The 21,865-nt window shown below is 45.0% G+C and overlaps 2 protein-coding genes across 5 annotated transcripts in view; one reads left to right on the top strand and one right to left on the bottom strand.

The window, feature by feature from the left end:
* Slc8a3 (solute carrier family 8 member A3) overlaps positions 1-21,865 on the top strand; it is a 146,890-nt gene that overhangs the window by 118,100 nt on the left and 6,925 nt on the right. For 3 of the 4 annotated variants that reach the window (XM_032908054.1, XM_032908055.1, XM_032908053.1), the window contains 3 exons: positions 12,446-12,549; positions 17,086-17,103; positions 21,663-21,787. In XM_032908054.1, the coding sequence (XP_032763945.1) occupies positions 12,446-12,549; positions 17,086-17,103; positions 21,663-21,787 (247 nt within the window). The remainder of the gene's footprint in view (positions 1-12,445; positions 12,550-17,085; positions 17,104-21,662; positions 21,788-21,865) is intronic. The other variant, XM_032908056.1, reaches the window with a different exon arrangement.
* The window catches only part of Smoc1 (SPARC related modular calcium binding 1), a 194,771-nt gene continuing 178,724 nt past the window's right edge, over positions 5,819-21,865 (bottom strand). The window contains exon 12 of the mRNA XM_032908057.1: positions 5,819-5,874. Coding sequence (XP_032763948.1) covers positions 5,831-5,874 — 44 coding nt within the window. The 3' untranslated portion in view covers positions 5,819-5,830. The remainder of the gene's footprint in view (positions 5,875-21,865) is intronic.

Here is a 21,865-nt window from a genome sequence, read left to right as displayed (position 1 = left end):
CTAAATACACAGTACTCACATCACAGATAATGATCCTCTATTTATAGTACTCCGATACCTACCTGCCGGCTGTTTCCCAGGGATGGGGGAAAGATGAACGGGCAAGATTGAGAGAAAGTGCTTTGAAATCCTTGATTAAGAGCCCTCCAAGCAGATGTACAGTTGAAAACGTATTATGGCATTGTCCCAATTGTTGCGTTTTCTTTTATCATCCCAAAATGTCACCCAAATGCCTCGGGCGAATGAGTCTGCATGACTGTTTCATACCTATAACGTCACCCAGGAAGGCATCAGCCCAGATATGTAGCGTACACAAACATGCTTTCCCCGGGCTGCCTCCTGTCAGTTGAATCTGGCCTCTCGGTAAGCCCAGGCTTTCCCCATAGGAAACGAATATGTAAAATGCCCTGCTTAAAGGGAGTATTGATTGCAAACCTTCTGCACACAGTGGACAGATTGAGGCTGTGGAAATGGAGGGGAACCGCTGCGCCTGAAAGGGGACAGACCCAGAGCACCTCACCAAGGGAAGAGTCCAGGATGATTCACTGAAGTCAGGCCGGGGTAGCAGAAGGACTTGATAGTATCGCGTGTGTGAACCTGGATAATATCATGAAAGGAACCTGGAAATGGCACCACCAAGTCAGATTCCTGGTGCGGGTGGGTGTCAACAAGCCCTGCTCATTCTTGGAGAACTTTGCTTATCCAAGCCGGGGGCCCCAGGCATACAAATTGATCTCTCTGACTCCCTCCCACTATGGAGCTGAAACAGGAGCCTCGAGCCTGTGGATCCACAGTGGGCTGTGAACACGCAGGTGAGCTGCCTCTGCCGCTAACTGAAAATAAAGAGCAGAGCTGGGCAGTAGGGGAGGCTCCCCTGTGACACTGGGGCGATGGGTGAAGGAAAAGGTTGATCCCCATTTGTTAAAGTAGGGGAGGCTAATAGCTGTGTGACAGTGAGACGTGCCCCTTTACCTGTGATTCTTCATCAGTCCATCCATGGAGTTGAGAAAGTACCCTGCCTGGCCCCAAACTAGCACTTGTTAGATGGTCAGGTATGTTACACCCTCTTACAAGTCCATCCTGGGGACCAGGGAAAGAATTACATGACTTCTAGCTTGAGCAGGACATCATCAAAATTAATGACATTTCTGACTGCTTATTCTTTGCTGGGTCCTTGCTATAAGCTTTCTTCCCATAATCTCCTTTGGTCATCGCAGTGACCCTGTGAGGTAAGCCTTGCAACTCTTCCCTCCCTCAGATGAGGAAACAGAGGCTCACAGAAAGCTTCGCAAATTAGCCAAAAGGTTAAACGACCCAAAGCTTGTAAATGCTGTATACAGATAGCTCTGATCCTGAGGCTGGGGCTCTCCAGCACTGAGTGATGGAGAGAATCTTTATTTCCATGGCATCAGGCACGAGAAGGAGCAGGGGGAAAGCTGAGACCTAGAACTATTGCCAATAAATAATTGGAGCTGCAACAGTGAGGGCTGTAGACAAGGCACCTCTTCTTATACATGTTTGAAGGTGGGGAAAGAGGTCTAGACTGCCGGGGAAGGGATTGGGGGAGCATTAAAGCATCTTTTCATAGCAGAAGCTCCGTACCGGTGCTTCTCAATGGAGTAGTGTGTGCAGGAATGGAATGAAAGAGGCAGTCGAGGGCTCTTCTGCACCCCTCATGGCACCCCTCATGGCAATCTTCTGCTTAATACTGTGCTGGCTCTGTGCTCTTGTACCCCAGTCTCGGCTTCTGGTTCCACCATTTATGGCTACTCACAAATCACCCATTCAATAAACATGAACTGCCCATGGGCCCGAGTGTGTGCCAGTGCTGGTAAGTGAGGCAGACGGGGCTTCTGCTTTTAATGGCGCTTGGATGTCGGTGAGGGAACCAGGTGAGCACGGGAGTAGGCTGAAGGTGAGAGAAGATGACCGTGCGGAAAGTCGTTGGAGGTCAGAGGTAAGAAGACAGAGAAACATCACGTAAGCAGAGACATGCTCTTTAAAACCTGGTTATGAGCCTGTCTGGGGGATGACAGTTCAGGAAAGGGAAACAGTTAGTACCAATGTCCTGAGGTGAGAATTGGGTTTATGCATTTGAGGTAAGAGAAGGCTGGTGTGTAGGATAGGGCACAGTGTGCAGAGGGAGACCAAGCAGAACGTGTTTTGTGGAACAAGCCAGGTGAGCTGTGCAGGTTGCTCAACAGCCCTGCAGCCCCTGGGCATGCGTCCGCAGTGCACATCCTCGGGGCTGGTGCCGACCTGAAGCACAGGCACTGTGGGAGCGGAGCCCAGCATGCTGTGCTTTCTCAAGTCTTCCAAATGTTTCTGTCGTGTCGGAGTCTCTTAGCTAGGTCATACAGTCTCTCTCTCTCTCTCTCTCTCTCTCTCTCTCTCTCTCTCTCTCTCTCTCTCTCTCTCTCTGTGTGTGTGTGTGTGTGTGTGTGTGTGTGTGTGTGTGTGTCTCTGTCTCTGTCTCTCTCTGTCTCTGTGTGTGTGTGTGTGTGTGTGTGTGTGTCTGTCTGTCTGTCTGTCTCCATCTCTCTCCCTTTTGGGGTTTACTTTCAATGTCTTAATTTTCTTTTGTGTAAAAAAAAAAGGTTTTGTTTTTATTTGTGTCTAGAATATGCTTGAGGTCTGCAGTTGGCCACAGAGGCCAGAAGCAGGTATCAGATGGATCACTTGAACTGAGCTGAGGTGCCTGCCATGGGTGCCGAGACTAAAACTCGGGCACCTGGAGGAACAGCACACAGTGCTCTTAACACCTGCCCTTTCTTCACCCTCATTCGGGTTCAGTTGAATTCTAAGTGCGGCAGGATCTGATTCCTGGAACCTAAGTAAAAAAGTGGCACATTGGGACTTTCCTCTCTCTTAGGTTTAAATGAACGATTCTTTATTCTCAGGCCAACCTTTGTACAGATACCATCATCACCTTGAGTTCTCTAGCACTGCAGTCCTCAGATGTGCCAAACTCACGCTGAACACGACTCTGGGTTGCAAACAGGTCTTATTTTTGGAGCTGTCTTTAAATCTTTGGTCAGCAGCGCAACAACACACAGACACTAAAGATTTTCTCTTAAAGGCTACAGAAAGGCCTGGCTGATGAAAGGACAGACTGTAGCAGAGCATGAGGCACTGTCAGGCCTGAAGTGACAGTGATTGAGGGGGATGATGTTACCAAGAGGAGATCCCAGCAGAAGGGGCCATGCTGAGGAATGGGAGTGAACAGCTCCCACAGCCTGAGGAGGGCAGGAAGGCAGAGAACCAGCAGCCATCTGTCCAGAGCACAATTCAAAGACCATATCCACACCACCCTCTCTATCCACCCCACCCTCTAGCCATCCTCTCTCTATTGAGCAAAAACAGGGAGCAGACTGGAGACTGGGCCTACAGAATGCTTTGTCTGGTGCATGGCAGCTGGGCCCTTGCAGAGGGGAAGGGGAAGGAGAGCCAGTGAAGATGGGAGCTGCTGTGAACATGCAGGCAGTAAGACTGGGAAAACAGTCCTAGAGGGTGAGTGAGAAAGCCTGTATCACAGAGAGAGAGACAGAGAGAGAGAGAGAGAGAGAGAGAGAGAGAGAGAGAGAAACACAGACACAGACACAGAGATAGAGACAGACAGAAAGACAGAGAAATATGCTCAACACAAGCACAACATGCACATACACATGAATATGAACACACAGACACACATGTGTACACATACATGCACTTAGAGAGACATGCTCACGGACAGATACCAGCACAGGCACACACACACACACACGCATACACCCACACAAGCCAGCACACATATATACACATGCATGAACACATGCATATGCACATACAGATACATATGCACACACATATATGCATGCATGCAGATAAGCACACATATGTACATGCCCATGTACAAGCACACATGCACACACACACATATATGCTTGCACACAGACAAGCGCTCACAAATATGCACACATATATGTACATACCTACACACAAGAACACATGCACACATACATATATACACACAGATAAGCACACACACATAAACACATACACACACACACATGTACATGCTCTCACACAAACACACATGCAAACGCACACACTCTTACCTTTAAACAACATCTGCAATTACAAGAAAGAAAAAACAAGGATTGCAGGGTTTTGCTCCTATTGCTGCCCATAATCATCCCAAGAGAGGACCAGCCTCTTGCTGTTCTTGGACAAGTATAGTGGCTCAGGAGGACCCGCATGAAGGAAGGAGCAGAGACTCGTCTGCTTTCCTAATCTACCATTCTTTCTGTCATGCCACCAGGCATTGGGTAGCACAAGAATGCAGCAAAGGGCTAAGAGGACAGTAAGGACCCTGAGGACAGGCATGAGCATGCATCCTGGGGACCCGTCTTCATCTAAAACTGGACATTTCACTCATGATGGATTTTCCCCATTAGCTCTGATACATTTAAATGCTGCATTAAGATGTCATTTAGCTTGAGTGCTGTTCCCTTACATTGTGCACCCAAGCCCCCTTAGCTCTATGCCACTGTGTCACGATCTCTGGCCCCCTGCCTTCATGAAAGCATGTTACAATGTTCTTCAAGAACTTGGTCTGTTGTGCTTTCCCAAGAGCAGCAGGCTGTGTAGACGCAGCAGTTGTGCAGTATTGCAACTCTGCTTTAGTCTGCTCTGTGTCTGGTTTGGTCAAGAAGACATCTATAGAATCGGCTCATCCCCCCAGGTAGTTAAGTCTCTACCTGAAGCAGTCTCTCTGTCCAACCCAGACACGGTAATCTTCCCTGGATCTGCTATTCAGTAGGCTTCTCTAGAGATTTCTCACTGGAAATGCAAGGGTTGAAGACGTTCAAGTGGGCAAGGAGATAATGTGGAAGGCAAAGAGCTTTGATTAGGCTTGACATGGGTCCTACGGGGCTGGCAGCTCTCTCTTCCTAGTTATTTGAAGGTTTTTCCTGAGTCTGAAGTTTCATGTCTATAAAATAAAAAATGATTTCCTGCTTGGATAAAAAAAAATCATCATTTAAAATGAGATTCCCCATCAGAGAAAGAAAGCCAGAAAAGAGAGACCCAACATCTCTAAAGCCATGAATCAGATAACCAGTCATTTTCTGTCTACAGTGCCGGGAGCAGACACACTGTTAAATAAATTATTTTATAGATTATTCCCCTTGCCTTCTCAAGAAGGGGATTTATCAATTTCAGAGCACAGCAACCATCTATTCCTAGACCACTACTGCTTTTTTCACTTCCCTTCTTGACTTAAAAGACAGAGGGAATTGGAGCTGTGAATCTTCCTGTCTCCCGCAGTCTCACTCCCTTGGGCTGATGCAGGGCAAACATGGGGCTCCAATGGGCCTGTAAACGCAGAGCTGATGCTTGGTTATGCTCATTGCTATAGAGACTGAGAATTGTGTCCTGCTTTGAGAGTAACTGGACATTACCCTTGCAAAGATCCCTTTCTAAAAGGGCCAATTCCCTCTTAGGGCGACTGCCTAGGTATCATTCACTTGTTCAACTATCAAATGCTGTTTCAGCCCCTTTAACCTAAAGGAACTCAATGGTCAAACAGGAATGACACTCAGAGACTCATACCGATTGGGTATCTTCAATGTACAGCAATGTTCTAAGAGGCCAGCCAGGCCTAAGAAATGTTTTCCTAATCCTTCTGGGGTTGTTGGTAGGAGATCTCCCAGGAGACTCTTCTCCAAGAGGCACAGCCAGGTCCCAAGCTGGGAATGCCATTCTGGCACCTTTTAGCAGGAGGCTTATTGGAAAGGCAGGTGCTGGTCCCATGGCCTCGGATGACATCATTGGCTCTCCAGGAAGCAGATCAGGATAGCCTGCCTCCGTGTCCATTCAGAAGCAGCCACTGAGCTGGAAAGAAAAACTGGAGATATAGAAAGAAGCACTCTGAATTCCTCGCCTGAGTTAATGGTTCCCATGTTGTGGGCACTGTTTTCTCCAGAGTGGATGAATGAAGTACGTTAGGTAAGCTGAGGGCCTAGATTGGGTGGTTTTGGGCTCCCAGACATTGTGTCTCTCAGAAGTTTTGAGTATCCATCACAGTGACTGTCAAAGTACTTTTTTGTCCTTTGTTACATGTTTTTATAGCAGAATGATGTGAACCCCCAGGTGCTTTAGCTAGTAAATAGCAAACCAGCTATTGCTCTACAAGGTCTCTCTGAGGGTCTCTTATGAGCTGGGCATGTGCCAGGGACATGCCTCAAACAAGATAGGCTCAGTTCTTGCTTTCAAAGAGTTAATGCCCAATTGGAAATGTGCTGACTGGAAACAGTAAGCAACAGGCTAACTGCAAGCCATGAGCAAATGGAGTAGTGAGATGGACCGCAATCTGTGGTAGGAGGAGGCTTCTAGGGACTAAGGTGGCTACCTCTAGAGAGGTAAGGTGGGCAAGAAAATCCAACAGATGAAGATAAGTCCAGGTCTAGGTGAAGAGCATGCCAGACAAGGAACATGAGGGGTTTTCTCACCCTGAGTGAGAAACAACCCAGTCTGAAAAATGGAAAAAACATGATGTTCAGGAGCAGTGCAAGGGGATCTTGTGATAAGCAAGATCTGAAGGTCAGTGCAGCTTGGTGGAGCAGCTCTGTCTAGGACAGGGATTTTGCTTACTCCAACTCCAGGGGCCATGACAGGATCTGGACTTCATTTGAGTCAGGGGTCTCACTGGGCATCAAGGTTAGTCTGGAATTATGTAGACCAGCCTGGTCTCAAACTTAGTCTTACGAACACAATCCTTCGGTCTCTGGAGTGCTTGGCTTGCAAGTATGTGCCACCTCTGGCTATACAGCCGTTTCACTCTGTCACTCTGGCTGTAATGTGGGAGAGAGACTGAAGCAGGGACAAGGACAGGAAAGTCTCTTTGGAGGCTACAGCTGTCCAAAGGAGAGACCATGGTGTCCTGGTCTTTGTAGCAGAATGAAGGGTGGTGGTGGAGGTGTGTAGAGCCAGAGGGGGATGGAGAGGAGGAAAGAATGATTAAGAGCACCAGAATGGGAAAATGGTGGTTCCACGTTCAGAGTCTGGGCCAACTGGTAGATGATTGTGCCACTGACTAAAGTCCAGGGAACAAGTTTGGAAAGAACCTGGGGCCCAGCTGATGACTCCTAGCTAATGTCCTTGTGGTCTCACTTGTATGGGGGACAGAAATGGAAACTATGTCATTTTTAGGGAGCTGTAAGGGTTCCCCCAGCCTCCAGGCAAGGTAACACCTTCAACGGACATGGATGTCTTTCCCACCAATGAGCTCAGAGGGGGAACACTGCCTCCTCCCCTCACCCCACCCTCCAACTGATGCTTCTAGCCAATTAGCATCATTTCCTCCTGCTGCGACTCAATGCCTGTCTTCCTTTCCCGTCTTCTAATACGATGTCCACAGTTTCTCTTTTCCTGTTTATCTGCCAACTAGAAATCAAAACTATGTGACCCACATGGTATGTCACAAGTTCTATCCAGACCAGAGCTTGTCACGGATGATGGCAGAGGCCACATTTTAAGAGACACACCTCCCTCTGTGTGCTTCCACCTTGTTTGGGGGGACACTACTGAGTATATACTATCGTGCCATTTTGCCCTTGAGATTTTACATTTGAAACGTGTTACAGTTTGAGGACTTTATCAGGTTGCCCAAGGCTACCCAGAGGATAATAATGGAGGCAAGACTTTAACCCAGGCTATCATTCCCTAGAAGAAGGAAAGCCATAGTGCTGTGACTTTCACAGGCTGAAGGGACATTCTTTCCCATGGCAGCTACCCTGGCTTTAATGGACTGAAGCGGGTACAAAGGCCATCGAAGTTAAAAGTGTCATTTCATAAGCAATTAGTGGCACGGTCCAGGGCAGGATTAACAACTGTTATACTCACTTCAGGAGGGAAGGACCCAGTAAGTGAGGTTAGGAGAAGAACCATAGACACATAGGCAACTTGGGGCTGCCTTGGGGAGGCTTCAGGGAATAGAGTCTGTGCCAAGTGAGATTTTAAAGATGGCCGTGCCTCATTTAAACGGAATAAAGAGTGTGTCAGACGCCTCTGTCTCTTCTTCACACACCAAGCTTAGAGCCATGTCTGGAAGGGCATGTGGATGGGAGCAGACCAGGGTCCCACAGAGCTCTGCATCCTGCCACAACACAACGGCATTCACCAGGGCAGACGAAATGTGCAGAGTGGGGTTCTGGTCCTGCAATATCCCATCAGAGGTGACAACTTTGAGACACAGACTTACCTCCCTTTTTAAATCAACTATAGACAGGAGAAGCAGCAGGGTGAGTGGGTAGGTGACACAAAACAGGTACCTACACATTTGCTCTACAGAATAACGCCTTCTCATACACAAAGCAATGTGGGAAACTGGGGTTGACGTTGGCCAAAGGATTGACATAGAATGCAGATCCCAACTCAGACAGCCCCAGAGTTGTGTACCCTCCTCCTCCCACATTCCCTTGCTGCAGTGTCACCTCTGCAGACAGCATCCCCCGTCATCATAAATTAGACAATGTGTGACACAAATGGAGCAATTGGCTGGACTCCCTGTGTTCCCCACTGCCACACAAAAGGGCAAGAGAGTCTACTATTCTAGGCCCGATCCCCACAGACCTATTCGTCCCTCCCTTTCTGTTCTTTCTATGAAATAAGCACTTTCAATCATCATCTGCTGGTTCTAGAAGTCAAAAAAGATTCTTCCTTGTTCCAAAAGCAAAGAGATGAAGAATAAACCTTACGAGAAGACCTATCAGGTCAATCTTCTTAGGTGTGCAGTAGTCTTTTATCAGTCTTCAGGAGGACTATGGGGAATCATGGGCAACTATGGGGAGCAGGGAGAGGAAGGCAGATGAGATGGGGCCATAAGAGCTGGATGCTGGCAAGCACGACATATACATCTCTGAAAATGTCACAGTGAAGCTCACTAATAGTTGCAAGGTATGGACATTGATGACTTTAAGTTTTAAGTGTGGGAACCAGTCTCTATTACTTATGACAAATGATTATCTGAAAATACTAAAAGGGAAACTCCAGAAGTAAACCATTCATAAATTTTAAACATCTTTTATTGCATCTTTTATTGTGCTGTGTTTTTCGTTTCAGTTTAGTCTTTGGAGACAGAGTATTGGATTTGTGGTCCAGGCTGTCCTCAAACTCACTCTGTGGTCCATGCTGGTCCTAAACTCACACTGACCTTCTTCCTCAGGCTCCAGAGTACTTGGTTTACAAATGTGTGTACCCCCATGCCCAACTGGTAATGTTATAATTCTTCTATTTTATAATTAGTTGTTAATCTTGTATTGTGCCTAATGTATAGACTGAACACCACAGGTATGCACAGACAGCATTATGAGGTTTGGTACTCTCTGTGATGTCGTATGCTCACTGGGGTCTTGAATCATATGCCTAAAGGATAAAGGAGGCGCTACGTAATCCTTGATACTGAGTAAACATTATTTGTCTTGCTTGTATATTAGTTAAATTATTTGTCCAAGGTCGTACAGTATCTCTGGGATTAAAACTCAGAACCTTTCTCTGTGAAGCCTGAGTTTTGTCTAGTCTTCAAGTATGGTTACACATGAAACCCCACGAAACCCGAGGACTCACTGGAGTGGGAGGAGGGCCAGGGCAGCCACCTTCTTCCATACACTTGGGGAAGTGGGGCCGATTTGGATCTTTTTGGGTCTCTTTCTCTTTCCTTCCATTTTTCCTCCAGCTGCCTCACCCCAACTCTGCTCCTTCCTTATGAAACTTTATTTTTCCATCCACAGCAAAACAATTCACATCAAGGTAATTGATGATAAGGCGTATGAGAAAAACAAGAATTACGTCATTGAGATGATGGGCCCCCGCATGGTGGATATGAGTGTTCAGAAAGGTGTAGTACCCTGTCCTCCACACTAACACTAACAGTCTTCTTCCTTTCTTCCTCTTGCCTATCCGTCTCCTCTTGCCTTCTACCTTCCTGTTTCTTCCTCTCTTGCTCTTTTCACTTCTCCTCTCTCTGTCCTAACACCTGCCAACCTGTCACATGGTATCCATAGAGAGGTCCTCAAGAACCAATAGCAATTATTCTGGGGTGGCAAAATGAATATGGGTAAGGAGAGAGAGAGAGAGAGAGAGAGAGAGAGGGAGAGAGAGAGAGAGAGAGAGAGAGAGAGAACTCTGAAAGTTTGGTAAGTAACGTTCTCCATGATGTAGTATAGAGGCAAGGTTTGTTTACAGACAGGAGGAATCATGGGGAACAAACTCTCAGAACAGTTTCCAGACAGCTATCCACAAAGCTGAGTTTCTGTCCCAGGAGACTTGAGAAGCAATATATTTGGATCGTAATTCATCCCAATCTCCCAAGGACCATGTGGGAGACATCTTACCTGCCACCTCTCTGCAATCAAAGTTATTCCTCTCCTTGACACTGGCTGATCTTTCAATAAAGGTCTCCATCAAAGATCTCCTTGCCTTATTCCAACCCCTGTTAAGGGAAGCTCAATGTGGAGGCAGATGGAGCAGCAGAGGGAGAATTCTGACCTAAGGACAAGCTTTCCCAACAAGCCCACGTGATGGCTCAGAGTGGACAGAGCTGTGCTTTCCATTTCAATGATCTTGAAACCTCTGGTTTCCAACAAGAAGTCACACCCACCCTTTCTAGGATAAGCTGTGCTCTAGAGGAAGAGCTGCCAGATTAGGGGGTCAGTATTCTTGATCAAACCATCATCATATCTCTCTAAGCTAGGCCCACTTTGATCTCATGCCACAGTTCCCCTTGGTAGCAAAACACATTCATGTCTTATAGACAGAGAAATTTCTGACCTCTATATTAATCAATGGTATTTGTCTTTTGTCCACTCAACAAAGTATGAAAAAGAATCCTAAGTAAAACACACACATACATATACACTCATATACACACTCCCACACACAATATACCACACTCAAACACAAATACACATATATGCACATGCACACACACACTCACACATGTACACACATATGTGCACACACTTATACATACACATACACACACTCATACATACAGACACACATACACATGCTCACATTCATACATAAACATACTCACACATACACATGCTCACACACATATACACACTCACATATATGTACACACACACACACACACACACAAGCTCAACACTACTTGTGCTTTGTTGCTAACGAAGTAAAGTATGTCTTCAGATCTTCAGAATGTCAAAGGAACATCAGAAGATATGAGGACTTTTTTTTTCAAGACAGGGTTTCTCTGTGTAGCCCTGGCTGTCCTAGAACTCACTTTGTAGACCAGGTTTCCCTCAAACTCAGAGATTTCCCTGGCTCTGCCTCCAAAGTGCTGTAATGAAGGTATGTGCCACCACACCAAGCTGACCTGAGGACTTTTAAACCGTCACCTATTCCCTTGGAGGAAATCCTGGTCTTCCCTACCACAAATAAATCTCAGAGAACAACAATTCCAGCTAGTTCTCTAACAGGGCCTGCTAACCACCACTAGCCAAGAGAAGCCAAGCATGAAAATCCAGATTTTCCCTGCAACCTCTCCACATGACCATGTGACTAAATGAGGCTCAAGTGCCATTCTTGGAGTGGAGTATATTTCAAAGATAGGCTTGCTTCTATTTGTAACATGCACTCCACTGTGTTGATACCCAGAAAGAAACAGCAATCTCGACAACCTTGTGTTCTGAACCCAGGCTAATCAGCATTTAGGTCAACTTTGGGATATAGTGTACTATTGTCAGGAACGTCAATAGTACAGGATCCCTGTATCATGTCAAAGCTAACACTTATTTTGATTCCCCACTCCTGAACCTCCCTATGGGAAAAAGAATGAGAAAGTTAATAGACCCCCTTCCTCCCTACCTCCTCTCTCTCTCCCACCCTCTTTCTAGTCTCCCTTTTCATAAATATCTTGCTTTTAAAGTTTTCTTAATGAGATAAAATAAGGGACTGAAGACCTAGGTCCTGCAGATGAATTCCACAATGGTAGAAGGGTTCTGGATCATTCCCAGTGGGCAGATCATTTACTCAATGCCTCAAGAAATGCTATTGTTACCATGTGACATCAATGGAATGTGCTACCCAACTTACTTCCTACTAACCATTGCAGGATCCAAAATGACTCCTCCCCACCATGGCCCCAGTATTCCTTCCCATTCCCCTCCTGCCTCTTGGCTCCCTTTGCCCACTTGTCCTTGACCTCCTGGTTCCCTCTCCCTCTCACCTATAAGAACAACTATGACAAAGGAACAAGAGAAGCTACAAGCATTTTTTAATGAGACAGAACAATCCACCAAAGTCCTGTCTAAGGCCACCATAGAAGGACAGGTCTTCATGTGCCAAGAATAACGTGAATGGTTGCTAAAGGCTATACTCAGGTAAACAACCAATCTGCCCACCTAGTCGACACATTCTCTCTCTCTTGTTGTCCCTACAGGAAAACCATAAGGGTTAAAATAGTAGATGAGGAGGAGTACGAAAGGCAAGAGAATTTCTTCATTGCCCTTGGTGAACCGAAATGGATGGAACGTGGAATATCAGGTGTGAGATTCCTTAAAAATCAAAACAACAGCCAAGAAAGGGCAAAGGGAAAAAGAAAGCAAGAAAATTTAAACAAACAAGTAAATGATTTTTAAAAGGAAGAAAAAGTGACTACTTTTGCCCCCTCCATTTGTTCCCTGTTGACAGAAATTGTTATTCTTTTCCCTCCTATATTCTCGCTCTCACCCTGTTTCGGTGTCATCTCTGCCTTCTCGGCCATAATTTATTTCCATATTCCTCCTTTCCCACTTTCTGGGCAGTACTGCAGCCTCAACTCCTTGTTGCCTTAATAAGTTATTTCTGTATTATGCTATACTTATGCAATTATCCAATTCTTACTGTCCCCTATACTTCCCCCATTCTCTGTCCCCATACTATAACTTGTCAAGGTGAAAACTCCTTGGTAGGTGGGGAGGAGAAGAAAAAAAAAAAAAAGAAATGTTGTGTGCTGCATGTTTGTGCCCCTTTCTTGCCACTTCTCACTCTAGCTTGGATTGACAGTAGGGGAGGGGCCTTGGAGGAAGGGTTGGACCCATGTTCCCATGATGCTTTGACCATTTTCTGCTGCATTCCTCAACGTATATTGAATGCTTGGCAAGCTATTCACTTGCAGAGAGGCCCAGAGGCCTCTCTGCTCTTCCTAGAGGTAAGTGCATTATCTGGCTATTTCCCAGTTGGGTGGACCATGACATGGGGAGGTAAACCAGTTGTCCATGGTCTCTGAGAGCTCTCTGGGGGAGAGATGACTTCTGAAGTAACACTGCAATAAGGAATCTTAAGCTCTCTGTTCTCCCTTACCATCTCATCCACTCTATCTTACCTTTTTTCATAGTCTAAAGCAAGGTCTCTTACGAAGGTTGCTTTGGGATAATGAAAACAGAAAATTGAAAACCTATAAGAGAGAGTAAGGTTTTTTTTAGGTTCAACTGTTCCCTGAACAGTTAGGCCCCAGAAAAGAACATGGTGCTTATCACTGAGAGACTAGAGATAGCCAGTGCACAGCTCATGGATACCTGCCTTTGCTTGCCCCCTGCAAGTGAAGACATTGCTCAGAACTCAAGACTTCTGATTAGAGATGTAGGCCTTCCCCTTGTTTTCTCAGAGCATGAATCTCAACAACCCAGCCAGAAGCTCATTCTTAAGGGACTGACACTCAATTGTTTTTTTTTTTTTTTTTTGTTTTGTTTTGTTTTTCCGGGGCTGGGGACCGAACCCAGGACCTTGCGCTTCCTAGGTAAGTGCTCTACCACTGAACCAAATCCCCAACCCAACACTCAATTGTTATAAACAGAAAAAATAGAAAAGAAGCTTTCTTCATTTAATGAAAATTACCAGAAACTACGACTTTGAAAATATTGGAGGAAAAGATACAGGAATGCAAAATCACTTGTTCATATATGGGGGTGACCATTCTTCAGTGGTTTCATATTCAGCAACATGGAGCTACAACAGATCTAAGAGAGTGAGGTCAACAGAGACACTCTCAAAGCTCTCCTGCAGGTCTTCTCCTCAAACTATGGCCAATTATCATTACCCACTGAAACCGTCTGCAGAATTCAACAGTTTTGTGCCAGCACCTGACACATCTGACATTCAAGGGGCCAAGCAAGCTCAATCTTCCGTTGCCCACTGAGTAAGGTATTTCCACCAGCCTGACCACTGGAGAATGCCAGAAGGAAGAGAATTTCATCTCATTGCCTCTCACACTGTACTCCAGCCTATCTTCCAACTCCCATTTTCCAGAATATTCTCATAAATTGTCTCAGTGCCTGATCTACCTCATTTCTACATGATTGCCCTGGCATGGATTCAAACCTCAGCGTGTAAGTGTGAGCTTGTCTTAGCAAGGATGAGCACTGCATTTCCCTTTGTGCAGTGACTACACATCTCTATGATTGGCTAGAAACAAAAGATACCCAAGGCCCATCTAAGACAGTTTCACCAAGGGGAAGATGAACGCAGCTCATTGGATGATACCAGCATCTGGAAGGAAGGCAGAGGCTCCAGATAAGAAGTGGTTAGAAGCCCAGCCATGCCTTTATTTTTAGACCCACTATTTTCTTCCTCCCCTTGAATGTCCTCCCAAACAGTAGGACAGGAAATCTCCTAAGATAAACCTTGTGTTCTTCAGAAAACCTGGCTGAATGCAAATGCCTATGGCTGCTCCCCATTTGAGGTTACCCTTTAACCAAGAAGATTCCAGGGAAATCCTTAGGAAGGCTAGTCCTAGGAGAGACAAAGATTTCAGAAAACTGTTTGTGTGGTATGCCCCAAGATCTTTTCAGAGACCAAAGTGCCAAGATGGAAGTTTTCAGTGAGAGCATCTATGGCTTTTCCAGTCTCCTGACCTATGGTCTAGGACCTAGACGCTAGGGTATTAGTTTTTTTGTTTCTTCAGTTCTTCCCTGATATTGGCATCAGACCATGAGGTGAAAGGTTATAAAACCCAATTGTCTAGATCCAAAGTCAAATGAAAATCCATTCTGATTTGCAGGATGCCCTACTGTTTTCAGAGTGAGAGACAGTACAGTGGAAATTGCTTTTCATTATCACCGCTGTCTAGGAGAGGCTCGGGCATTCAGGCTGGCATCATCTCTGCATGGTCAAAATGACAATTGAATTTTTTAAAAAAGGACTGCACTTGAAATAGGAGACTCTATTCTGAGCAAACACAACAGCCTTTGGAGGTGATATTAAAAGTTCCGCATGATCAGAGGTAGAGGAAAAAAGAGGGGATGAGAGAAAACATGATTGCTCTGGCATGGAGTTAAACCTCAGCGTGTAAGTGTGAGCTTCTCTTAGCAAGGATGAGCACTGCATTGTCAGGACTCTCAGGTCAGTGCCTGACCATAGGGAGCCTCCCGTGGGAAAGGAGGCACTATCCAATAGTGGGGCCTGTTTCTTTCTCTTCTTTCCACATCCAGGGACACACCTTATCAAGTGCCCCCAAAATATTGTTAAGAGATCTTATTTCCTGGTTGTCTCTAGAGTGTCTGAGCAGGGATAAATAATTCTCACAGGACCCTGAGGATCAATACATGGAAAATCAAGGAAAATACCCTGGCAGGATCAGTAACTCGAAATTGACCACCTGGATCTCACAGATGCATTCACATCTCCTTAGTTAAAGCTCAGATCCATGAAGACGAGAAGCAGAGAATGTCTGGCTTGCTTGGATGCACTAATGTGTTGGGATCGTCACTTGAGCCTAAGAGTCTGAAATGTTCTTCCTGCAGATCTGTAGAAGGCGCAGAATGAACTACCGCCTTTGCTGTCTGTGTCAATGTAATAAGAATATTATTACATTGGCATGAGTTGCATTCCTTGAAGTCACTAGAAGAAAGTTTGCAGATATCACCACATATACACACAGACTCGTCTTCCTTTTCAGTCTCTACCAGGAGTATGTAGCAAGTTGTCAGACCCAACAAGTGCCAAGGAGTGAAGACTGTACAATTATATATACAATGAGGATGAAAATGTGCTGTGAAAAATCTTTTGTAACTAGTGGATTTTGAAGTCCAAGAGACTTTAGCATAAGCAAAGCTCTTATTTCATGTAAAGGAGTCTCTCAATCATGGGAAGATCCTGTCAGGTTACCTTAGAGACAAGAGTTTAGCACAAGCAAAAATAAGCGAGGGACATCCTGTGTTGTTTTTGACTGTTTCCTGTCCTTGTGCAAGTCTTGGTCTGACAGTCCCTCTGTTCTACAGTATCTGAAATCCAGAGTTCACCTACCGTTTCTGAACAAAAAGACTATCAATTTCCAAGATAGTAAACATTACTAAGTACGGGGGCAAGATGAGACAGATGCTACGAAGTAGGAGGAGTCCATGTTTCTGAACTCCAAGATATTACAAGTCATTCAGGGACAACAGGCTAAAGATGTATCTTTTCCTTATATCATTCTTTTAGGGAAAAACCAAAAGTCTGGCCATAATGGTAGCTAAGACACCATTTGTGTCTGTGAAAACCTTATGGGTGGTAGGAGGCAGAGCATGATTGATTGTAAGTCTAGGGCTGGGAATCATAGATGTGAACACTGTTACACTCTTGCTTATTGCTATCTGGAGTTCACATTCAAGCCCAATGCTTCCCTTGCCATCAACAAGCCAGCTACTCTGGCAGGATTGCAAAATGCACATCCATGTTCATGATAACTGGTCCTCACTCCTTTTCAGACTGAGTCACGGGGATCACCCTAGCATCTTTTTTATCTACTTGGTCCTCCCATGCTCATGACTCCATCCTTAGCACTCATGTCTTCAGGGAAGGTGTGGGGCTGGCTTTCTTGTAGCTGCTCCACAGTCGTTCCAGCTTCCCATACCTCTTGCTGCTGCTACTGCTGCACACGCTCAAACGCTGCACCTGCTCAAACGCTGCTGTCTGCATGTGTTCTTGAGCTCTCTCACCGACTAAACCTACTGCCTTCTTTATGCTGCCAGGAGCCACAAAGCCTGGGGACACTTTCAAGATGGGACCTTAATGTTCTTTCCTTTTCTTTCTCCCTCTTCTCTGATATCCATTTGCAAACAGCGCTCCTGTTATCTCCAGGTAAGAGGTGTCTGTCTTTCCCCCTCTTTTCTATTCTTGCCAATGCTATTACTTGGTGGAAGATAAATCTCCATTACTTTACTTAATAGGAACTACAGGGTCAAGATAACCTGACAGATCCTCCCAATGACTGAGAGACCCCTTACATAAGTGTGTAATTGTGGGGAAGTAGATAATCCCTTGAGCATCATTTTCATCAGTGAATGAGGGGGGAAAGCATAGTTAGCATTAAAAGAATACCTTCCAAGAGGACAGTAGATCATAGACTTTCCTACATCTCAATTCATCTGCATCTTATTGTTGGAGAAGATAGGGTAAGGGTTAGGACCAGAATCTCCAAGAGGATTGCCATAAAACTCAGAAGGAAAAGACTGACCCCAGATACCCAGGGATAAACAACCAATATTAGCCTAGAACATATAAGGTAGTTTGTTTAAAAATATCCAGAGGGTTGGGGATTTAACTCAGTGGTAGAGCACTTGCCTAGGAAGCGCAAGGCCCTGGGTTCGATCCCCAGCTCCGAAAAAAAAAAAAAAGAACTAAAAATATCCAGAAAGACTTTTATTGATCCCGAAGATCTTCTAAGTCATCTCAGGTGAGACCTAAATGGCTATATTTAGACGCCTTCATCACTTATCCTTAAAGTTACATATACTCCGATCAGAAGAACTATGTGAGGGAACAGGGTTCTGGTTGAGAAAGACATTTATAGACTTTATTTTAGAGAGACACTCATTCAGAATTTAGATCCTGTGTAGGACATGGAGCTACTCTGAGAATATGCTGGCATGAGTGGGAGCCCTTCACAAACATCATCCAACCTCATGACCAAAAAGGAAAGCAGTCCTCTGTGTCTGGCAGTACTGTACTCGATGCAGATGGAATGGGCTCCCCAAGACAGTTTCAAGATGTTTTAAAATAACATCTTACATTTCATCTGTTCTTTGAACACACACACAGGAACGCACGTGCGCGCGCGCACACACACACACACACACACACACACACACACACACACACACACACACACACACTAAGACCATTCAAGAGAAAAAAAAATCTTACAGAATGCACTGGCATTCGAGGTTACCTACAGGTCACCCCTGGGGCTTAGGAAAGGCAATATATGTAGCAAGATCATTGCCTCCTTGAAGCCATAAGCAAACAGTGCACATAGTTAATATGTTCTCCTTTTGTGAAAACAATGCCATAACCTCTTTGTCTTCTTGTTTACTTTTGTGCCAGCAGGATAAGGGCTAGCTCCAGCCCCATGCTCTGCACTCTGCTGCCAGGATGCCTGTCTCTCTGTCCACATTCTACCCCACACGAATATGTTCGGCTTCCTTTGTTCCAGCTCTTGCCTTCACTCCCTCACACAAGTTTCATTATACCTTTAAGATGCTCTCAAACGTCTGTAGAAAAATAAAATGCAGAAGGGATGCCCTATAACTTTCAGTCTCTGGTTGAAGAGCCCTTCATTAGGCTTCATATCCACCAGAAAGCTTAGGTTTTGATTTGGATCTTCCTGAGAGAACAGACCAGCATGATCAACAGTGCCTGGTGGTGGAAGAGTAAATGTGTTTATCTGGGTTTTCCCACCAAGTTCAGGAGCCTTAGGCTGGAAGACTTAGCCACACCCCTGCGTCGTAGGGTTGTCGGCAGAGCACTCAGTCTATCCTTGTCTAGCCTGGAAGGCGCCTTGTTCTTCCAATATTTGTCCAATCTTCCATCTAATTTAAATTCTACCTCCCTCCCCACCTCTTTTCTTTTTTATTCCTAGAACTGAGAGTTTGTTTAGTCAGCCTGAATATCAAGATCACCTTTCCTTTGTTCTCTTCACTTGAAATTCTGAGGAGTGATCAGAATCATTATTCTTTGTCTTTTATGTTTGGGGCTTGAAAAAAATTAACTTAATTTGAACTTAAAGTAATGGCCATTATACAAAAATTAGAAAAAGGAGAGAAGCACTTTCAAGACACTAAGTCAGAGTTTATAGAAAGAAAGAGAAGGTCAGTTAATAGATATACACAGTGCTTCTGTGGGACTCTGGGTGGCTTAATCATAGAGGATTGGCCGTTTGTCAAAGAGATTTTTTTTGCAGGAGGCTAGATACAAAAAGTGGCTGTCACCACAGGGGTGGACAGGTCAGCAGGTAGATCAATAATATGCCAGGTGGATATAGTGCTAGATTGATAGCTAGACAGGGGGTTAGACAGGTACATTTATGTGTCACTGGAGAGCTCATTATATTGGTACAAACTTCTCACGGCACATGTAAAGTATGACATGAGGGACCTGGGGAGGGATGGGCAGAATGACACTGCCACTGCTGAGACAAGCAATATGATCTGATGCCAAAGCCAGAAAGAAGGAGAAAAGCACACCCATTCTTTAAGGAGTCTCTCTGTCTTCTCTAAGGGCTTTCCCCCAGAATGCTTTGCCATTCAGTTTCTAGGACTGCTGTCCTTGCAAATACCCCCATCACATTCAGACTCCCAGATTCGCCTTCAGAATAAACTCACCAGAGACCCACATTAAAATCAGTGAGGTGAGGCTGCTAGAAGATATCATCCAGCTTGGAAATGTAAAAACAAACAGAGAATATGTGAAAGGGGAGTGACCCACCATAAATAAGACATGGAGACCACCCCTCTAATGCTCGGAGAACATTGTGGAAGAGGGCAGGAAGAGTGCAAGATTCAAAGGACAAGAAGAATGGCTAGAGAATGCCATCTCATTGACACTGTGCAGCCATTCTAATCATGAACTCAACACAACTGTACTCATCTGCAATGAGCTTGCACAAGAACGACTCTTTCAACAACAGCAACCACAGAAGGGAATGGAACTCAAAATAGCCCTTCCAACCTGCAACCCTAGTGACCACAATAGATTCTGGGAGCTAGGGGGTCATCGCAATCAGTTGAATAAACCACTAGGGAGCCCACAATTCTCCAGCAGATAGTTCCAAACCCACCATTATGCAGATGGCCCAGGTTAAACTGATATATAACTAAATATATCAAAATATAACTAAAATGTATGAATGTGGAATGGAGATTTATAAGGTTGAGAGAGTCTTGATGGAGGCGATAGGGAGGAGGGAAGGGGTCCATATCAATTATAATTTATTACACATGTGTGAAGAAATGTCAAAGCACAAGTCTAACAACAAAACCAGATCTAGGATCTAGCACCACGGACAGCTCCCGGACCTTGTCACAGATCACCTCATTGGTGGTAGAAAACACTGAATCCAACAAGCTCAAATACTGGATCCTGAGCCACTATGGACTGCCCTCTCCCAAGGAGAAAATCTTCATATAAATAAGTCTCTCTGTTTAGTAACACCCATCCGTGGTTTGTATAGTCTTTTCCTGAGTTGCTCTCACTGAATCCTGAAGAACCCAGGTTTCTCTGCCCCTCATTTCACTGATTCCTAAGCTACAGAAAAAAGAATTCCTTGGCCTCCAACCCATTTTGTCCTTGGGATTATCCAAGGACTAAAGGATTCCAGTGGGAGGTTTACTGTGTGGAATGAAAGCAATTAAAGAACTGAATAAAAGAACTAATTGCATGTGAGAATGTAGACTTGGATGGGGAGATGTTTAAATGAGCTCTGAAAGAAACAGGCTGCCAAGAGCGATTTTCTAATCAAAGGGGAATAAAAAGATCCAATCTCTATTTCACTCTAATCCAGAAAACATGTCTTCATGGTGAAGTGGCTATAGAATGGACTTACCAGCTGAAGTGGAAAGACTGTTTAACCGTTCAGTATGAAAAGGAACCATTGGTCCATAATGCAAGATGCAGAGTGACTTAGAGAAAGCTCATAAAGAAAATAAAGGGAGAAATTTGTTTTATTCTTGTATTGAATGAGGGGTTTTTTTTTATTGTTATTCCAAAAGAAATGTGTCCCTGCCTTATAGAGAAATCCTGGGGGGAATCTGTCATCAGAACATCATGCAGTTCCTTGGGATATTGCTCAAGTTTCTTACTGTGAGGATGTCATTCCGTGTATGAAATGAAGCTATCACTGCAAACATTCTCCTTTCTCTCTCATAGATGGAACAGTGACAGCTGTGTTAAACAGATGCTAATGAAAGCCAGTAGGCAGGGCCATGGGATCCATGTGTCTCCCAGCACTCTTACATGGAGCAGTAGACAACCACACCCAGCAATTCAAAACAGTTAAAGATCAAGAGATTTGACCTTTCTTCCCAGCTGTGCTACCAGACGGCTTGAGGACTTCACTTGGTATCATCACTGGGAAGTCGTTGGGTCAGATTGCTTACCCAGGAATAAAACAAGATAAATGCTCATCTCAGGCCTACCAGGAGCCTGATCATGGTCTGATAACAGAGTATTCAGCACTTAATAGAAAGAGATGTTAGAAGTACCAAGTCCAAGAGTTGGAGAGATGGCTCCGTGGTTAGGAAATACCCAGTCCCCACCCTTGAGGACTGCTTGCTTTGCACCCACTGCCTGTGTCTCTGAGCTATAAATTTTTGGGAGGTACAAAATGTGCTAAAGCTAGTCTGTTGTCTCTTTTGTTGCAGAGGTGACAGACAGGAAGCTGACTATGGAGGAAGAGGAGGCCAAGAGAATAGCAGAGATGGGAAAGCCAGTATTGGGTGAACACCCCAAACTAGAGGTCATCATTGAAGAGTCCTATGAGTTCAAGGTCAGACCATCAGTGAGGTCTAATGAAATGATGGCTAACTAAGGTGGGGGACAGAAGATATGAGACTGTGTTCTGACT

This window comes from Rattus rattus, chromosome 7 (genome assembly GCF_011064425.1).
Source record: "Rattus rattus isolate New Zealand chromosome 7, Rrattus_CSIRO_v1, whole genome shotgun sequence".
Lineage (NCBI taxonomy): Eukaryota > Metazoa > Chordata > Mammalia > Rodentia > Muridae > Rattus > Rattus rattus.
The sequence above is the reverse complement of the archived record's forward strand: the minus strand, read 5'-3'. Positions and strand labels throughout refer to the sequence as shown.